This window comes from Bactrocera dorsalis, chromosome 3, assembly GCF_023373825.1.
Source record: "Bactrocera dorsalis isolate Fly_Bdor chromosome 3, ASM2337382v1, whole genome shotgun sequence".
NCBI classification, from domain to species: Eukaryota; Metazoa; Arthropoda; class Insecta; order Diptera; family Tephritidae; genus Bactrocera; species Bactrocera dorsalis.
The window spans coordinates 18304314-18320456 of record NC_064305.1 but is presented as its reverse complement, the minus strand read 5'-3'; the positions used below and the strand labels follow the sequence as shown (position 1 = coordinate 18320456).

The 16143-nt window shown below is 39.0% G+C and overlaps 2 protein-coding genes across 2 annotated transcripts in view; both read right to left on the bottom strand.

The window, feature by feature from the left end:
- The window catches only part of LOC125777285 (peptidoglycan-recognition protein LF-like), a 578030-nt gene extending 564230 nt beyond the window's left edge, over positions 1-13800 (bottom strand). The window contains exons 1-4 of the mRNA XM_049451650.1: positions 13367-13800; positions 13135-13310; positions 8066-8456; positions 7796-8010 (exon numbers count right to left, since the gene is read on the bottom strand). Coding sequence (XP_049307607.1) covers positions 7826-8010; positions 8066-8456; positions 13135-13310; positions 13367-13745 — 1131 coding nt within the window. The 5' untranslated portion in view covers positions 13746-13800 and the 3' untranslated portion in view covers positions 7796-7825. The remainder of the gene's footprint in view (positions 1-7795; positions 8011-8065; positions 8457-13134; positions 13311-13366) is intronic.
- On the bottom strand, positions 2648-4795 carry LOC105222715 (putative gustatory receptor 58a). Its single transcript, XM_049451651.1, has 2 exons — positions 3731-4795; positions 2648-2818 (listed from the first exon to the last, which is right to left on the bottom strand). The coding sequence occupies exons 1-2, from the start codon at positions 4793-4795 to the stop codon at positions 2648-2650; spliced, it is 1236 nt and encodes a 411-aa protein (XP_049307608.1).
- Positions 13801-16143: the final 2343 nt, after the last annotated feature.

The window sequence follows — 16143 nt, the reverse complement described above, 5'->3', positions numbered from 1 at the left end:
GTGAAGCCGGGCTTAAGAAAATAAAATAAAAAATTCGACTTTTCTAAAATTCTAACTGTATATAACCCTTTAAAATATATGTAGATACTTTTAGACAGTAAATTAAGATTTTACTTTTGGCCATAGCAATTCATTTTTGCATCATATCCTTGAAACAAATAATAGTTTTGTAGACCTGTATTTAGTTTTTTACAGATTTTAAATACAATAATAAACATTGCATTGAAAAAAATAAAGTTAAATTAATATTAAACTGAATTTCATTTAAAGCAATTAACATGCCTTAAAGATGAATAAATACACCACAGTGGGGGAAATAAGCTGGGGCATTCTTACGGTTAAAAACACTCAAAAAGCGGTAACGGTAAAAGGGGGTTGCCATTATGTTTTCAAACTTGCGGTTCGGTCCTAATCCCCGTTAGGATGTTAAGGATTAGATAAGTTGTCATCGACGTCATCCAACGGTAGACCCAGGATACATGCTGTTTCGGCGGGGTCGGACTAAAGGGAGAAGGGTGTCAGATGTGTAGGATTAGCAGGGCATGCAAAGAGGTGGCTAGTGTAATGCGGAGACTTATTGCACGCTGGACATTTGTTTAATATATCAGGGTCTATTCTGGATAAGTCGGAGTTTAACCTGCTACAGTATCCCGAACGAAGCTGCGTAAGGGCCACACTCGAATCTCCCGGCAACTCGAGCTCATCGACTGCAATGGGTAGTGCTTTGACTCCGGGTACGCCATTCACAGAGAGGGAGTCGATGAAGGTGTTAATTTCTCCACTGTGTATGGCGATGAGTGCATGTCTAAAGTCTGTTGCGTCTGAAGTCTGGTCGGCGTATTGTTTTATGTCGTCGACGTAGTTGAGGAAGGACCTCTTGATGCTCCCAGGAGGCAGTTCCGTTCGAAGCAAGTGTTCGCAGGATGATTTCTGCGAAAGCATCTCAGCCGAAACTGTTTGAAGAGGAGTTCATTGTGCTCCCCACTGTTCAAGTTTCGATGGCGCTCATCAAGAAACATTCTGTCGTAGTCCGGAATACAGTATTCTGACATATTTGTATCCTCATCGTCTGCATTTCACTGTATCCAGGCAACCATATTGGTACGGCGTAGTTAAGGACCGACAGACCGATTGCCTTGTATGTTGTCAGCAACGTTTCTTTGTCTTTTCCCCATGCGCTGTCGGTTAGCGACTTGAGGATTTTGTTGTGGCTCTGTACTTTAGCAATAATCGCGGTCGTGTGAGGGGTGAAGGAGTATAGGCTGTCGAAAGTCACACCTAAAATTTTAGGGTTATTGACAGTCGGAATCTTAATGCCATCGACTGCAATATGTATTAAGGTCAAGTCTGTACAACTTCGTCCAGTTTCTGAATATGGTAGCTGTGGATTTAGTGAGGAAGAGTATTTGGTTCCGTGCAGCGAGGAAGCCAGAAAGGTCGGAGAGATAGCCGTTTAAGTTTGAACTCATGTCATCGATTCCATTGCCTGACGTCATTTTCATGCAATCATGAGCGTAAGAGGTGATAGAGGTTGATGGTTGCGTGAGTTCCGAGGTGAGGAAGTTAAACAGTAATGGGGAGAGGACACCACCCTGCGGAACCCCTCTTTAAGGGGTTATATACAGTTAGGATTTTCAAAAAATCGATTTTTTTGTTTTTACGTTTTCTTAATATATACCTACCTACCTATACACATACAAAATTTTAAGTCGATCCGACGAATATTTTCGAAGTTATAGACACATTAGTGAAGGCGCGCCGACTACAAGTAAAGTGCTTTCAAACCTGTAAACTCGTTTTTCTCGAAACGGTGTTTTCAAAATCGGTGAGCAAGATTTCTCAGAAACGGCTGAACCGATCGGTCTGAAATTTTTACATAAGCTTCTTAACTATATTTTTTAGTACTTAATCGAAGGATTTCCCCATCCGATGAAAATTTCTTATTTTTAGAAACAATTAAAGACACGAATTTTGGTCGAAAATCGAACCTTTTGCTTTGAGTAGACGCCATTTTTTCAAAAAAATTTTTTTTTGCTAATTCCTTCGATCAATCACTAGATTATTTCTTATATTAATGAAATTTATCTGGTTTTTGCTTTTTAGATGATCCAGTCCAGAGATATCGTGCTCACCGCAAGAGGCCTTTTTTTTGCGGACCTCTGCAAAATTGGCAATATCAACGTTCCCGATAATTATTTTTGGCAAAAAAAAACATGTGAATATAGTTTAAGGTTGTCATAATATACCTGCCAAGTTTCAAATCAATAAACCAAATAGTTTGCTTAGAAAAAATTCTTGAAAAATGCCTTTTTTTCGACCTCCTAACTGTATATAACCCCTTAATTATTCGCAATTCGTAGCTTTTACCTCGGTATAGTACGGATGATTGACTACCGCTCAGGTAGTTGATAGTTCACCCCTTCAGTCCTGGAGAGAGCGCAGATTTTTCGATGTTCTCAAGTAGCGTTGTGTGATTGACTGATGTCAACGATACTACGATCGTTCTCTCGCAGGGTGATTTTAATTAAGACCATGAACTATCTGGGCATTTATGATGCTAAGTGGGGTTGAGTTATCGAGAGTCCATAATACCGAATTTCAGATATAAAAATACAATTTTTTAACATTATTGTTTTTTTATGTGTTATTAATTTTTATTTATTCTTAACTTATTTTGCATATCAAATTGGACCAGCACGGACGTCTTCACCAATACCATCAAAAAGAATTGCAGCGTAGCTTCTTTATTGAACTCGAAGAGACCACATAGCATGTAGCGAAGTTTGTGACAACTCAGTTGTGAGGCAAATGTGTCCAACTAAATGAAAAAATAAGAGAAATTATAAATGATAGACACTTTGATTACAAAGCCAAAACTGTATTGGGTATCAGTAAGAACAAGACTCAAGACTGGAGATGAATTACTACAACAATAACAGAGCACGAATCCAGAATAAATTAAGGGGCCAGCAAACTCGGACGCTGCATGTGGTAGGAACTCGTAGACGTCTTTGAGGAATAAGCTACTTTCGTGGCACATTACTATCAAGAACGCTAAAGCTATACCATAATAAATCCATGCTTTGACTTGATTTTTCTTCAGACGGAATCTTATTCCATAGCTTCAATGTCTGACTAGCAACCATCTGTCCTTAGTCTTTCAGTTAAAATATTTAAAATTAATAGACCTAACTGTTCGAAAGCTTATAATGAGAGACCTGTCATAAAAGTGCTTAAAGGTTAGGTTAAACTGGTAGGCAATAAACCAGACATAGACCAGCTTTGGTCCTTTGCGATATGAGATGGAGTTCAGTTCCCAGGTCCAAGAGACGTAGTCATCCTTTAGGATGCCAGCGTTTGACGCGAATTTTAACAGACACTGTGATCTCACTATCGATACCACCTCCTCTAGTGTATCATACCGTGGAGACCCCAGATGCTTACAGCATAGACTTGCCAATGCGGTACAAATGCACAATAGTTGCTTCACTGTTTGCCTGGAGCACTGATCAAAACATTTCCTGCAGTCTTCTCGATCTGTCAGCCCCATTAAAAGTGCTTAAAAATTTGAATCTAAACTCAAGAAGTCGAGTTGGAGTAAGCTCACTAGTCGCATGACCGTCTGTTTATGAAGAATTGTGTAACTAAAATCAAAAACCTTCGAAAAACTGAGTTTTGGAACCCAAGACTAGTTATTTAATATAAATACATGCATAAACTACTACTTTACCGCTTTTCTCAAGCTATTGCTCTCACAGGTGTCAACGAGTCCGGCATGTTCTCGCAGCAACTGTCCGGTGCGATTGCATTTTGTTAGCATCGCATCCAGCATACCCATCATCATTGCCGTATCGCCAAAGAAGACCGCCGTGAACACCAGTTCGTTGGCCTGCAACCACAAATTCTTTGTCTGATTCTGGCTGAGGAGGAGACAAGCTCCATATACCGCACGCATATTGGTTGTAAATAGCCGCAGCAGCAAGGCAGCCAAAGTCAGCTCGCCGATTCTGAATATGCGTTGCGTCAGACGGTAACCAGTGAGGTGTAGCATAGCCAGATTGTTGATATGACTGGCAAACTCTGCACCAACGCTTCTGCGGGACATTTGAACATGCAGTTGTTCGAAGAGTGTTTTTAACTGTGAATTTATCTGCGAAAACTGTCTGTAGAGTTGACTGTATATATAGAAGAAATTTCCCGAGACGGTTATAACAAAAGTGTGCAACGCAAACGAGATAAGTGTGATCGGCATGTAGCGACCATCAGTGCCCGGGTGTTGAGACAAGAAACTATAAACATTCATTGTTACTAGCACATAAGCCAGGCAGAATTTGAAAATAATGAGATTTTCGACGCGTTGATCGATTGTTGTCCTGTGTAGCTCATTCCTTTTCTCGACATTCCAGTTAATCCGTCCACTTGCAGCTTCTGTGTATGCTTTAAGCCGAGTTTCCAGCGCACGATAAACCACATACGCCGACTTTATGTCTTCTCTTTTGCACCACATCTCCTTGACAAGCACCACCATGAAGAGATTCTTCGTCACATGTGTAAGGCTGTAGGTCCACTGCAATATTGGATCGTTTGTCAAGAAGTCACGACTGAAATAGTAGTAGCCCGCATAAGTTGTGGCGAGTACACAGAAAAGATGTATGACAGCGCTGTGTACGAGATAAAGACGTGTGACTCGAAACTCAAGAGTTTTCCCATCCAATGGAGCTGGCAGTAAACCCACAATGAGCGAATTGTAATAAGAAATTTTCAGCACAAAACGAAACAAACGTGCGCGTAACATTTTTATATTCTACTGAGGTGCGAATAAAAGCTTTCATAGCTGCTTTGAAATGTTATTATTGCGTGTTTGTTGTTGTAGCCAATGATAGACATCTTATTTGCTGATACTAACTACTGGGAGCACATGAATTGGTGTAGAAAAGGGGTTCAGTCACCACTGTACTACAGCAAGTAAATGCAACTATCTTCATTTAATATGAAGTGGTCTTAGAAGTACTACTGATCACCTTGAAACTTAGTCTGGGCAGAGTAGAGCTTCAATAAGTATGCTCTATGCCATTACAAAAGGCAAGGTCGGCGGATCGTTATACTCACAAAGGGAACATACTGTCTCTTTTGCCAGTAGCGCTCTTTAGAATGACTCAACGTGATTTATTTCGTTGGCTTATTATGAAGATCTCTTCAACAATAAACTTAGTTTTCAGGAATTTAATGAAGTTATAGCTAAAACTTTCTTCAGACTGTATAAGTAAGCAAAGAAAATGGGTCTGGTAGTGAACGACGGCAAGACGAAATATCTCCTGTCATCAAAAAAAATCATCGTTGCATTCGCGACTTGGCTCCCACGTCACTGTTGGCAGTCACAACTTCGAAGTCGTAGATAATTTCGTCGATTTTGGAACCAGTATGAATATCAACAAGAACGTCAGTCTTGAAATCCAACGTAGAATAACTCTTGCCAACAGATACCACTTCAGACTGAGTAGGCAATTGAGAAGTAAAGTCCTCTCTCGACGAACAAAAACCAAACTCTACAAGTCACTCATCATCCCCGTCTTGCTATATGGTTTAGAAGCATGGACGTTGACAACATCTGATTAGTCGACGTTACGAGTTTTCGAGAGTAAGATTCTGCGGCAAATTTATGGTCCTTTGCGCGTTGGCCATGGCGGATACCGTAGTCGATGGAAGGATGAGTTGTATGAGTTATACGTCGAGACTGACATAGTTCACCGAATTAAGAGATAGTGGCTGCGCTGGCTTGATCATATGATCTGAATGGATGAAAACACTCCGGCTGTGAGAGTATTCGACGCATTACCCGCCCGGGAAAGCAGAGGGATAGGAAAACCTCCAGTCCACTCAAAGGTTATCGAAATTCCTTTGACTATGGTATGTAGCTCACTTGGTGTTAGAACCAAAACTGAAGCAGTGTTCCTCATCTACATAGTATAAATCATCATTCATCATATATAAGTACTTATGACTCAGAGATAAGTACTTACTACAATGTAATAAATAATTTTTTTTGAAAATGCCAATGAGTTAGTCCCCTCTTGAGTTAAAATTTTATGGCCACTGGTCTGTATCAACCACACATATTTAAAATTAATTAAACTGTTAGCATCGCGATGGTATGATACTTGCATAATTTATAATTTTAACAATGCAAATATTTGCGCAGGTGTTTGCTAGTAGAGAGAAAATAGCAAGGAAGCAGAATAACTGGGGTCAGGAAGGTCGCATTATTGCTCCAGAAAGACAAGATAGAAATTTAAAGCAACTATAAATGTAAGTTTGTTGTAAGTTGGTGCGATCGAACTAAAATTAGTACGTAGATTGCCTTTTATATTTCGGGATTGGCAACACTAGTATTCCAATCCGGAAACTCACGCAACTCACTCGTAAAGTTTGACCTTTTTGATGGTATGCATACTAAGAACGCTTTGACACACGAGTGCTATTTGCGTTGTTTACAGTAACTTAAAATATTCGTCTAGTTGTTTTTCAGGAAAATCAACCGAAAACGTATCACTATTCGCCACGACAATGCTAGCTCTCACACATCGGATGAAAAAACTGCTTTTGAACATTCAAACTATCGATTTGATGAGTCATTCTCCGTATAGTTCTGACTTGACGTCGAAGGACTTCTTTTTATTAAAATTCGTAAAAAATAAACTAAGAGTTCAACGTTTTTCGATACCTGAAGAGGCGGTTGTAGCGTTCAGAAGGCATGTTTTGGAGATATGTATCTCAATCAGAGGTCTTGGAACACAAACATCAAAGGGCACGCCACAAAGTTATTTTTTCTAATCCAGGCAACACAGAGCCCGTACCCTTAAAAGCTCACCTTCAGAAAATAGGAAAAGTGGTGGCAATGAAATGTATAATCCTCTCTCGACGAACAAAAACCAAACTCTACAAGTCACTCATCACCCCCGCCCTTCTATATAGTGCGGAAGCAAGGGCAATGACAACATTTGATAAGTCGGTCTTAGAAGTGTTCGAGAGAAAGATTTTTCGGAAGATTCCTGATCATTTGCGCTTTGGCAACGGCGAATCCCGCAAACGATGAAAAGATGAGCTATCATTGACATGGTTTAGCGAAACAAGAGACAGCGATTACTCTGACTAAGTGATGGTGTCCGGTTGAATAAAACACTCCAGCTCTGAAAGTATTCGATTCAGTATGCGACGGTGGAAGCAGAGAAAAAGGAAGACCGCCACTCCGTTGGAGAGGTCAGGTGTAAAAGCACCAGGTTGTACTTGGTATTTTGAATTAGCGCCAAATAGCGAAAAGAAGAAACGACTGGGCGTGCTGCTGTTAACTCGGTTATAACTACATAAGCGGTGCTATGCCAGTAAAAAAGAAGGAGGCTGATTTCAGTCAGGTATGACTGCCGAGATGTTTTATCCTCTCCACCTCACTTTCTTCCATACAACTTTGACAGGGACTGCTTTTTTTATTGCATGAATGAATGCCTATTGGATACAGCTTCTAAGATCAAATAGTTCGGTAGATCGTTAACATTCTACTCTAGCTCGGAAGGAGCTCGCAGACGTGCAGAGATGTCGTCAACTAACGTTTGCTAAGGAGTAGTGTGTGTATCATTAGCCTGAAAGTCAGAAAGTATTAGAATATGTACATATATTAAGGTAAGAATTAGGTGCGCAGAACTCTTCTATACAAGTATTGCAGATACCGAACCATGTATCTTAACTTAAGCTACGCTTCAGAGATAAAACAAAAACCGATTTTTTATAATCAAGCACCGACCTTTAATTTCTTCAATATTTTCACAACTCTTTAAACTCTAGTGCGCCAGTTGGACCATTTCTGGATCTCGGCATACAAGTTGTTGCCAGGACACTCAGTGGTACCGACTTGACGATGGCCATAAAGAATGTAATTTGACGAGATTTGTCCACGTGAGACGGCATCGGCAAGTAAAGCCTTAGCGGCAGCAATCTGAGCGGCTGTTGGAACATTTTCTGTAAGAGAAATAAATATTAGTAAAGAGCCTGAACTCTAACCTCCGTCACTCACTATTGTAGTTGCCCATGAAGGCGATGCCAATTGACTGGTTGTTCAAGCCTTTGACATGAGCGCCCTCTGTACTCCAACCACGACCCTCATACACTTTCCCATCACCACCGATCAGGAAGTTGTAACCAATATCAGACCACCCCTTGGAGTCCATGTGGTAGGCCTGCAAGTTGCGCATCTGTTGAGAGCATGCGGTTTGGGTGGAGCAGTAATTGCCGGCGGTATGATGTATAATGGCGTAGGGCAAACCACTGGCCAAGGAAGTGCGCCTAGTAGGGGAACGACCACGCCATGTTGCCCTGCTGATGATATTCACACCGAAGACAGCATTGGCGCACAGGAGCACAGCGAACAGCGTGAGGAAAGTCTTGAAAGCCATATTATTGATATTCTAGAGAAAAGAAATGTTGTACTAATGACGGCTGATGAGCATATAAATACTTTTATACCCCAGACGCGCACGCCTCTAATGAGGAGATAATGTCACTTAAAATATTGTATTGTATATTTTACTGATAATCGTTGCACCATATAAATTATGCATACAGTAATTTATTATACAAAATGTAGCATGTGGCTGTGATGTAACTAAAAGCGTGCAGCTTTCTTAAATTCTCATTTGTTATTGATAATTTCGAAGACTGTTTGAAAACCCCCATGAATGGAGGTTATATTAACAAGAATCATTGGTGAAGTGTTTTAATACAAATATTTGAGTTCTGAGATAATTAATAAGTGAGAGATATGAAACTTCTTGTGGGAAAATAAAAAAGTTTCAAGGTCGGAAATCAGAATATAGTTACATATATTTCCTGAAAAGTTTAAGCTCATAAATCTTAATTGTTGTAAGGAGTTTTCGAGAAGAGAAGAGAAGAGAAGAGAAGAGAAGAGAAGAGAAGAGAAGAGAAGAGAAGAGAAGAGAAGAGAAGAGAAGAGAAGAGAAGAAAAGAGAGGAGAAGAGCCAATTAAGGCCAACTTCTAGTCGGCTTTACTAAACTATGGCCAATTGAATGTTGGTATGCTTTTATTGGCTCACTGGTGTTTGAACGACGAGAGAGTACCTGATGCTGATGCTCGCTGCCAGGTGCACCACGTGTCTGGATCTTCAGGGCATTTTTTATGCTGCGGGTTTTTGACTGAAGAACTGTAGTGGTAGTAAGTTGCCCATATCGCATCCCGCATTTTATCAGCTGAATCACTGTTTCTTCTTATCGCTAAGCCTTAATATACAGTTAATTTGTCAATCAATTTACTAGTCTATTTACCTTTACCAGAAAGAATTTTTTTTTTTGAGTTTTTTTGCCATTGACTATTTTTTCCTCAACAGTTTTCTTCACTAAATCATGCAACCGGGTTCGCATTCTCTTCTGTACGTGGCCAACGCATTCTCTCTTATTGACAACAAAATTTTCACCATAACGTTTGGCTTTGAAAATACCAGAGTATGTTTTAGAATCTCCGTCTCCAATATAATTTACGTACCTCAAGCCATGTTTTACAATAGAACGTTTAAACATTTCAATAATTGCAGATACTACCATGTTTCCAGCTGCTCCAGTGTGATTGGCGGTACATTGTTCATTTTCGATGTGTTCTTCTTTCCACTCTTCAAATTCTGTCGTATCTAATTTTTTTTTCCAAGACTCACATTGTTTACAATCTGAACATTTAACAATGACATCCTGGACTTTTCCTGATTGATATCCGATTAGAGAACTGACACCATAAAGTGATGCAAAACCACGCTTTTTCCACGTCCTTTCACCGGAGACAGTCACATCTGTCGTATCTTCCATGTTATTTGCTAAACTTGTCAATTGCTTTTCCTCTGTAGCAGCAGAGGAGTACAGTTTCTCAGTAACTATGGTACTACATTCATGTATTTTATTAATATAAAAGTCGTATGTTGATTGATTCAAAAAGGAGCTGCTTAGATCCATCAATCCGTAAAACTTCTTGCATCCAGCAAGACCCAAACCCAATACTCGCATAACAAAAATGAACCGCCGATATAGTTTATACATTCTGTCAATTTGTTGACATGATAAAATATATTTTGGCATACATCATTCACATTCTACCACAAGTTTCCCAGACCGAATTTGTAACATTATTTAAAATTTACTTTTCCATTACAAAATTTTTCTTCACCTCCACTTTCAATAATGTTTGAACACCGTACAAAACACGAAAGTGTAGAAAAAACCAGAGCAAAGTCAATGAACGAATATTGTAGCGTGGCTTCCTCTGGCACGTGCTGTTTGTCATAGCCTTTTAATTTTTTGCCGACGTACATGTGAAAAAATTATCATCTACCTCAGGATTTTTTGGATTAAACGATTGTTTCCTCTTCTTAGGTCTATCTTTTCTACGAACATCTTCCGTTATCAGGGTTCTAGACACTTTAAATGGCATTTTTTATCGAATAAAATTCACAACAAAGACTTATAACCTAAAAATGAACTTCGTAGTTTAACGAGAAATCACCAAATGAAATATTTTCCAGTAGTTTACCTTATATTGTATAAATAAAAAAAGGGACAAGAATTACGGCTAACAATAGATGAGCTGCAGTTACGTTTTATCTACTGCGCCCTCAGCCTATACCTGACCTCGAGCGTCCACCTTTTTGAAGACTGTATCTCCGAAACTATTAGTCGGATCAACTTGAAAATTTAGGACAATATTCTAGAGATGTTATAAAATTTAATAAGACAAAAAAAAATTTCAATTTTTTGAAACTGTGGAACCCATGTAAATCCTTATCATACATAAGCATTTAAAAATTCATGCAAACAAAAGAAATAAAGCAATTTGCAATAATAAAATTGCGGATAACGCGCTTGATTGGCAGAACTTGCAAAAATTAAATAAACTGGTGTTAGTAAATCAAAAAGGCTAAAACAGTAGCTGCAAAACGGTGCAGAGTGCGTTTGTGAAAATCATGTCAGCATTAATTTCCCGTCTTTTTTTCAAATAAGCATTTTATGTTAGTTTTGTATAACAGTTTCAATAAACTTTAGTTACGCGCAGTTGATTTAGCGTCATCTTCCGTAAAATAGTAACAGTCAGTGCTTTCCTTGCAGCGCTCTCTAACGTGTATTGTAATATCAACAGCTTTTCGCATAGCGCCATCTAGTGTGAAAAAAAAATTTATTGAGAGAGTGGAACCGGAAAGGTTTCACACTTAAATTTCAAGAAAAAAAATTATTTTATGTATAAAATTGTTTTGTGTTTTCTGCCAGCACCTTCCACAATGCTTTATGTTCTCTGCTTTCCCTACAAAGGGAGGGAAATATTTGCTGTTCCGATCGATCGAACTAAAATTAGTACGTAGATTGCCTTTTATATTTCGGGATTGGCAACACTAGTATTTCAATCCGGAAACTAACGAGTCTTTCGTGAAGTTTGACCTTTTTGATGGTATACATACTTGCGTTGTTTACAGTAACTCAAAATATTCTTCTCGTTGTCTTTCAGGAAAATCAACCGAAAACGTATCACTAGTCGCCACGACAATGCTAGCTCTCTCACATCGACTGAAAAAATTGCGCTTTTGAACATTCAAAATATCGATTTGATGAGTCATTCTCCGTATAGTCCTGACTTGACATCGAAGGACAAGAAGTTCAACGTTTTTCGATACTTGAAGAGGCGGTTGTAGCGTTCAGAAGGCATGTTTTGGAGATATGTATCTCAATCAGAGCGGAAAAAGTAGTTCGACAATTTTTTTCAAACGCATACAAAAGTATGTATAGTATAGATCTTAATGCAGTTTTTCATGTCCAAATTTTGGGCAAAACTGAAGGTACGTCCGCTATAACCAACAAGTCCATAAGCATTCTAGGCGATAGTCAAGCGGCCATTAAGTCTATGCTTAGTGCCAATACCAAATCTCACGGCATTAGGTTAAACAAGCAGGCAATTACTAAGCAGACTTTCAGCAGGTAACACTCACTCATGGGCTGCTGAGCAGTGGACTCGAGAGGATGACCTCAGGTCGTGGAACACAAACAACAAAGGGCATACCACAAAGTTATTTTGGTGCAATGCTGTTGGTAAGATGACCGAAAACCTTCTACTTCTAGGTAAAAGTATACTTAATAACATTGTACGGGTCAACATACGACCCTGACCCTTAAGATCCCACCTTGAGAAAATGGGAAAAATGGATTCGACAGAATGCATAGCATACACGGAAGGTAATGAGACGCTAGAACATTATGCTCCAACTTAAGAGACATTGGGCAGCTGGGGTGGAAAAAGAATTATCTTTTTTACCAAATTTACTGAGTTGCTGATTAAGGCGTAGTTTGGTTACCAATCGGGAACACAATGAACCTAATGATGGCCTGAGTGCGGCCGTCTGCGGTCTGTGATCTGAAGATGGTTGCTTTTGATAACGACCGGAGCAAACGGAATAAGAGCATGATTTATGGGCATGTACTGGAATGTGCGGTCTCTAAATTGGGAAGATGTCGATGTACAGCTGGTTGATGTCCTCGCAAAAGTAAAGGCTAACAACACCGCCGTCCAAGATATGGGATGGACAAAACAATGACGGAGACGAGTAGATCGTTGTGACATTTACTACAACGACCATATAAAGGTGTGGATTTGTGGTGAGAGAAAGACCCAGTCGTCGAGTGCTGGTATGCGTGTCTTTGGCACAACGGTCGGTAAATTCATTCCGCATGATGAAACATCTTCAACGAAGACTGAACGACTTGGCCGGGGGGCGAAATATGGCTGCCTGTAGTATTATGTTTTACCAGAAGAAAATGCATCAAGTTACTTGGATGCCACCGGATCGAAACGTTCGAAAGTACACAGTATAAAGGAACTGTGGGACAGTTCTACGAAAAAATACTCAAGTAGAGTCAGAAAGTATTAGGATATGAATAAGAATTAGGTGCACAGAACTCTTCTGCACCAGTATTGCCGATTTCAAAACATACATCTTAACTAATGTTAACAAATAGCAGCACTTCAAAGATAAAACAAAATCCGATATTTCATAAACAACCGACGTTTAATTTCTTAAATATTTTCACAACTCAGTAAACTTAAGCGCGCCAGTTGGACCATTTCTTGATCTCGGCATACAAGTTGTTACCAGGACACTCAGTGGAACCGACTTGACGATGGCCGTAAAGAATGTAATTAGACGAGATTTGTCCACGTGAGACGGCATCGGCAATCAAAGCTTTAGCGGCAGCGATCTGAGCGGCAGTTGGAACATTGTCTGTAAGAGAAATGAAATGTTAGTAAAGAGCCTAAACTCTATCCTCCATCGCTCACTATTGTAGTTGCCCATGAAGGAGATGCCAATAGACTTGGAGTTCCAGTTTGTGGCATGAGCGCCCACTGTACTCCAACCACGACCCTCATACACTTGCCCATCACCACCGATCAGAAAGTTGTAACCAATATCAGCCCACCCCAATGAGTCCATGTGGTAGGCTTGCATGCTGCGCATCTGTTGAGAGCATGCGGTTTGGGTGGAGCAGTAATTGCCGGCGGTATGATGTACAATGACGTAGGACAAACCACTGGCCAAGGTAGTGCGGCTAGTAGGGGAACGACCACCCCATGTTGCCCTGCTGATGATATTCACACCGAAGGCAGCATTGGCGCACAGGAGCACAGCGAACAGCGTGAGGAAAGTCTTGAAAGCCATATTATTGATGTTCTAGAGAAAAGAAATGTTGTACTAATGACGGCTGATGAGCATATAAATGCTTTTATACCTCAGACGGGCACGCCTCTAATAAGGAGATAATGTCACATAAAATATTGTATATTTTACTGATAATCGTTGCACCATATAAATTATGCATACAGTAATTTATTATACAAAATGTAGCATGTGGCTGAGATGTCACCAAAAGCGTGCAGCTTTCATAAATTCTCAAGGCTTTCAATTGTTATAGATAACTTCGAAGACTGTTTGAAAACCCCCATGAATGGGTTTCGTTCTTTCAAGTTATATTGATAAGAATCATTGTTTAAGTGTTTTAATAAAAATAATTGAATTCTGAGGTAATTAATAAGTAAGAGATATAAAATTTCTTGTGGGAAAATGAAAAAGTTTCAAGGTCGGAAGTCAGAATATACATATATTTCCTGAAAAGTTTAAGCTCATAAGACTTAATTGTTGTAAGGAGTTTTCCAGTCGATCATGAGAGGAGAGAGAGAAGAGAAGAGCAGGGATGAAAAGAGAAGAGAAGAGAAGAGAAGAGAAGAGAAGAGAAGAGAAGAGAAGAGAAGAGAAGAGAAGAGAAGAGAAGAGAAGAGAAGAGAAGAGAAGAGAAGAGAAGAGAAGAGAAGAGAAGAGAAGAGAAGGAAAGAAAAGGTATTTCAAGATCATTCGAGGTCAACTTCTAGTCGGCTTTACTAGGACATGGCCAATTGAATGTTGGTATGCTTTTATTGGCTCAAAAGAAAGCTATTTTGAAGGCGAAAATGATTATTACAAATTAATAGAAATAATTTTTTTGACAGTCTGGGTGAAATTTGATCAGATGATACATATTAGAAAAATAAATTTGTTTTTTTTTTGTTTTGTTGTGATATTTTCTTTAAGAACTACCCAAAAGTCACGCTCATTTCCGATTCTGAGTGAACGCTGCATCCATTTTTAACATCGTTCGCCTCCGATTCGAAGATCCATGCAAGAACTAAATAATCCGCTATGAAAGTTTATACCTCAGACGCAGAAACAGCATCCGCCTGTTTTAATACCAATCAGCTCAGCTCTTAATCTGCTCATGGTCCGCTGACATCAGATTAGAAATGCTGTCAAAATCAATGCATACCACTGCGAAACCCTACCCTCGTATATGTAAGACTTGCTGAATTTGCAAAGTATAAATAATCTAATCTAATCTAGTAAACAATTCGCTAATCAATACAATACTCGTACATGCGTACTTGCATAAACATAAAAATATTTTTTTGCAGTCGTACACATTGCCTCAAATGCAACAGATTGTAAATCTGCAGGTATTAGCGGAAAAATATAACACAGATTATATGAAGTTAACATACATAAACATTTAAACATTCATGCAAACAAAAGAAATAAAACAATTTGCAACAATAAAATTGCGGATAACGCGCTTGATTGGCAGAACTTGCAAAAATTACATGACTAGTGTTAGTAAATCAAAAAGGCCAAGACAGTGGCTGCAAAACGCTGCAGAGTGCGTTTGCGAAAATCGTGTCCGCATAAATTTCCCGTATTTTTTCAAATAAGCTTTTTATGGTAGCTTTGTATAACAGTTTTAATAAACTTTATCTGCTTACGGTCGATTTAGCGCCATCTATCGCAAATTAGTAACAGTGCTTTCTTTGCAGCGCTCTCTACCGCGTGTTTGAATTTCAACAGTTTTTCGCACAACGTCATCTGGTGTGCAAAATATATTTATTGCGAGAGTAGAACCGGAAATGTTTCACACTTAAATTTCGAGAAAAAAAAACTTATTTTATAAAAAATTTATTTTACAAAATTTTTTTCTGTTTTCTGCCAGCACCTTCCTCATAGTTTTATGTTCTCTGCTTTCCCTATAAAGGGTTGGCATAATATTTTCTGTGCCCGTTTGTATTTTTACTTGCCAAGTTTTGCTTTTCGATGTTTCAGTCCATTTATTTTATTTCAAATGCATTTATTTTTATTCACAATTACGCATTCAAAGCATTTCAAAATTTAAAACCAGTTTCTGTTTCTCTTTGCTACTGAATAGTAGTTTTCACACTAGACGTCGCTCTAAGGAAATACTCTAATTTTAGAATCCATACTAGATGGCGCCTTAAAGTAAATTCGCAGATGTTCAACCCACACTAGATGGCGTTGTGAAAAAAGCTCTGAATAACACACTACAGATAGCGCTGAGATGCCAGCTTCGGCTTGTATGTGTAGTAGCTATGTATATATAATATTACCCTTATAACTATTATTACATTTGGTATAGTTTGAAATCGACAGAAAAGTTGGGAAAAGTTGGGAACTAATATTAATTTATTCTGGGCACTTCACTTAGTATAGCACAGCAGGCATATTATTGACGTCGTATGAG

What these genes read in the sequence shown, in the direction of transcription:
- LOC105222715 (XM_049451651.1), bottom strand. Translation starts at nt 4,795, where the DNA reads ATGTTACGCGCACGTTTGTTTCGTTTTGTGCTGAAAATTTCTTATTAC. An exon ending in GCAATAGCTTGAGAAAAGCG is followed by an intron (nt 2,819 to 3,730) that starts GTAAAGTAGTAG and finishes TTTTTCATTTAG; the next exon opens with TTGGACACATTTGCCTCACA.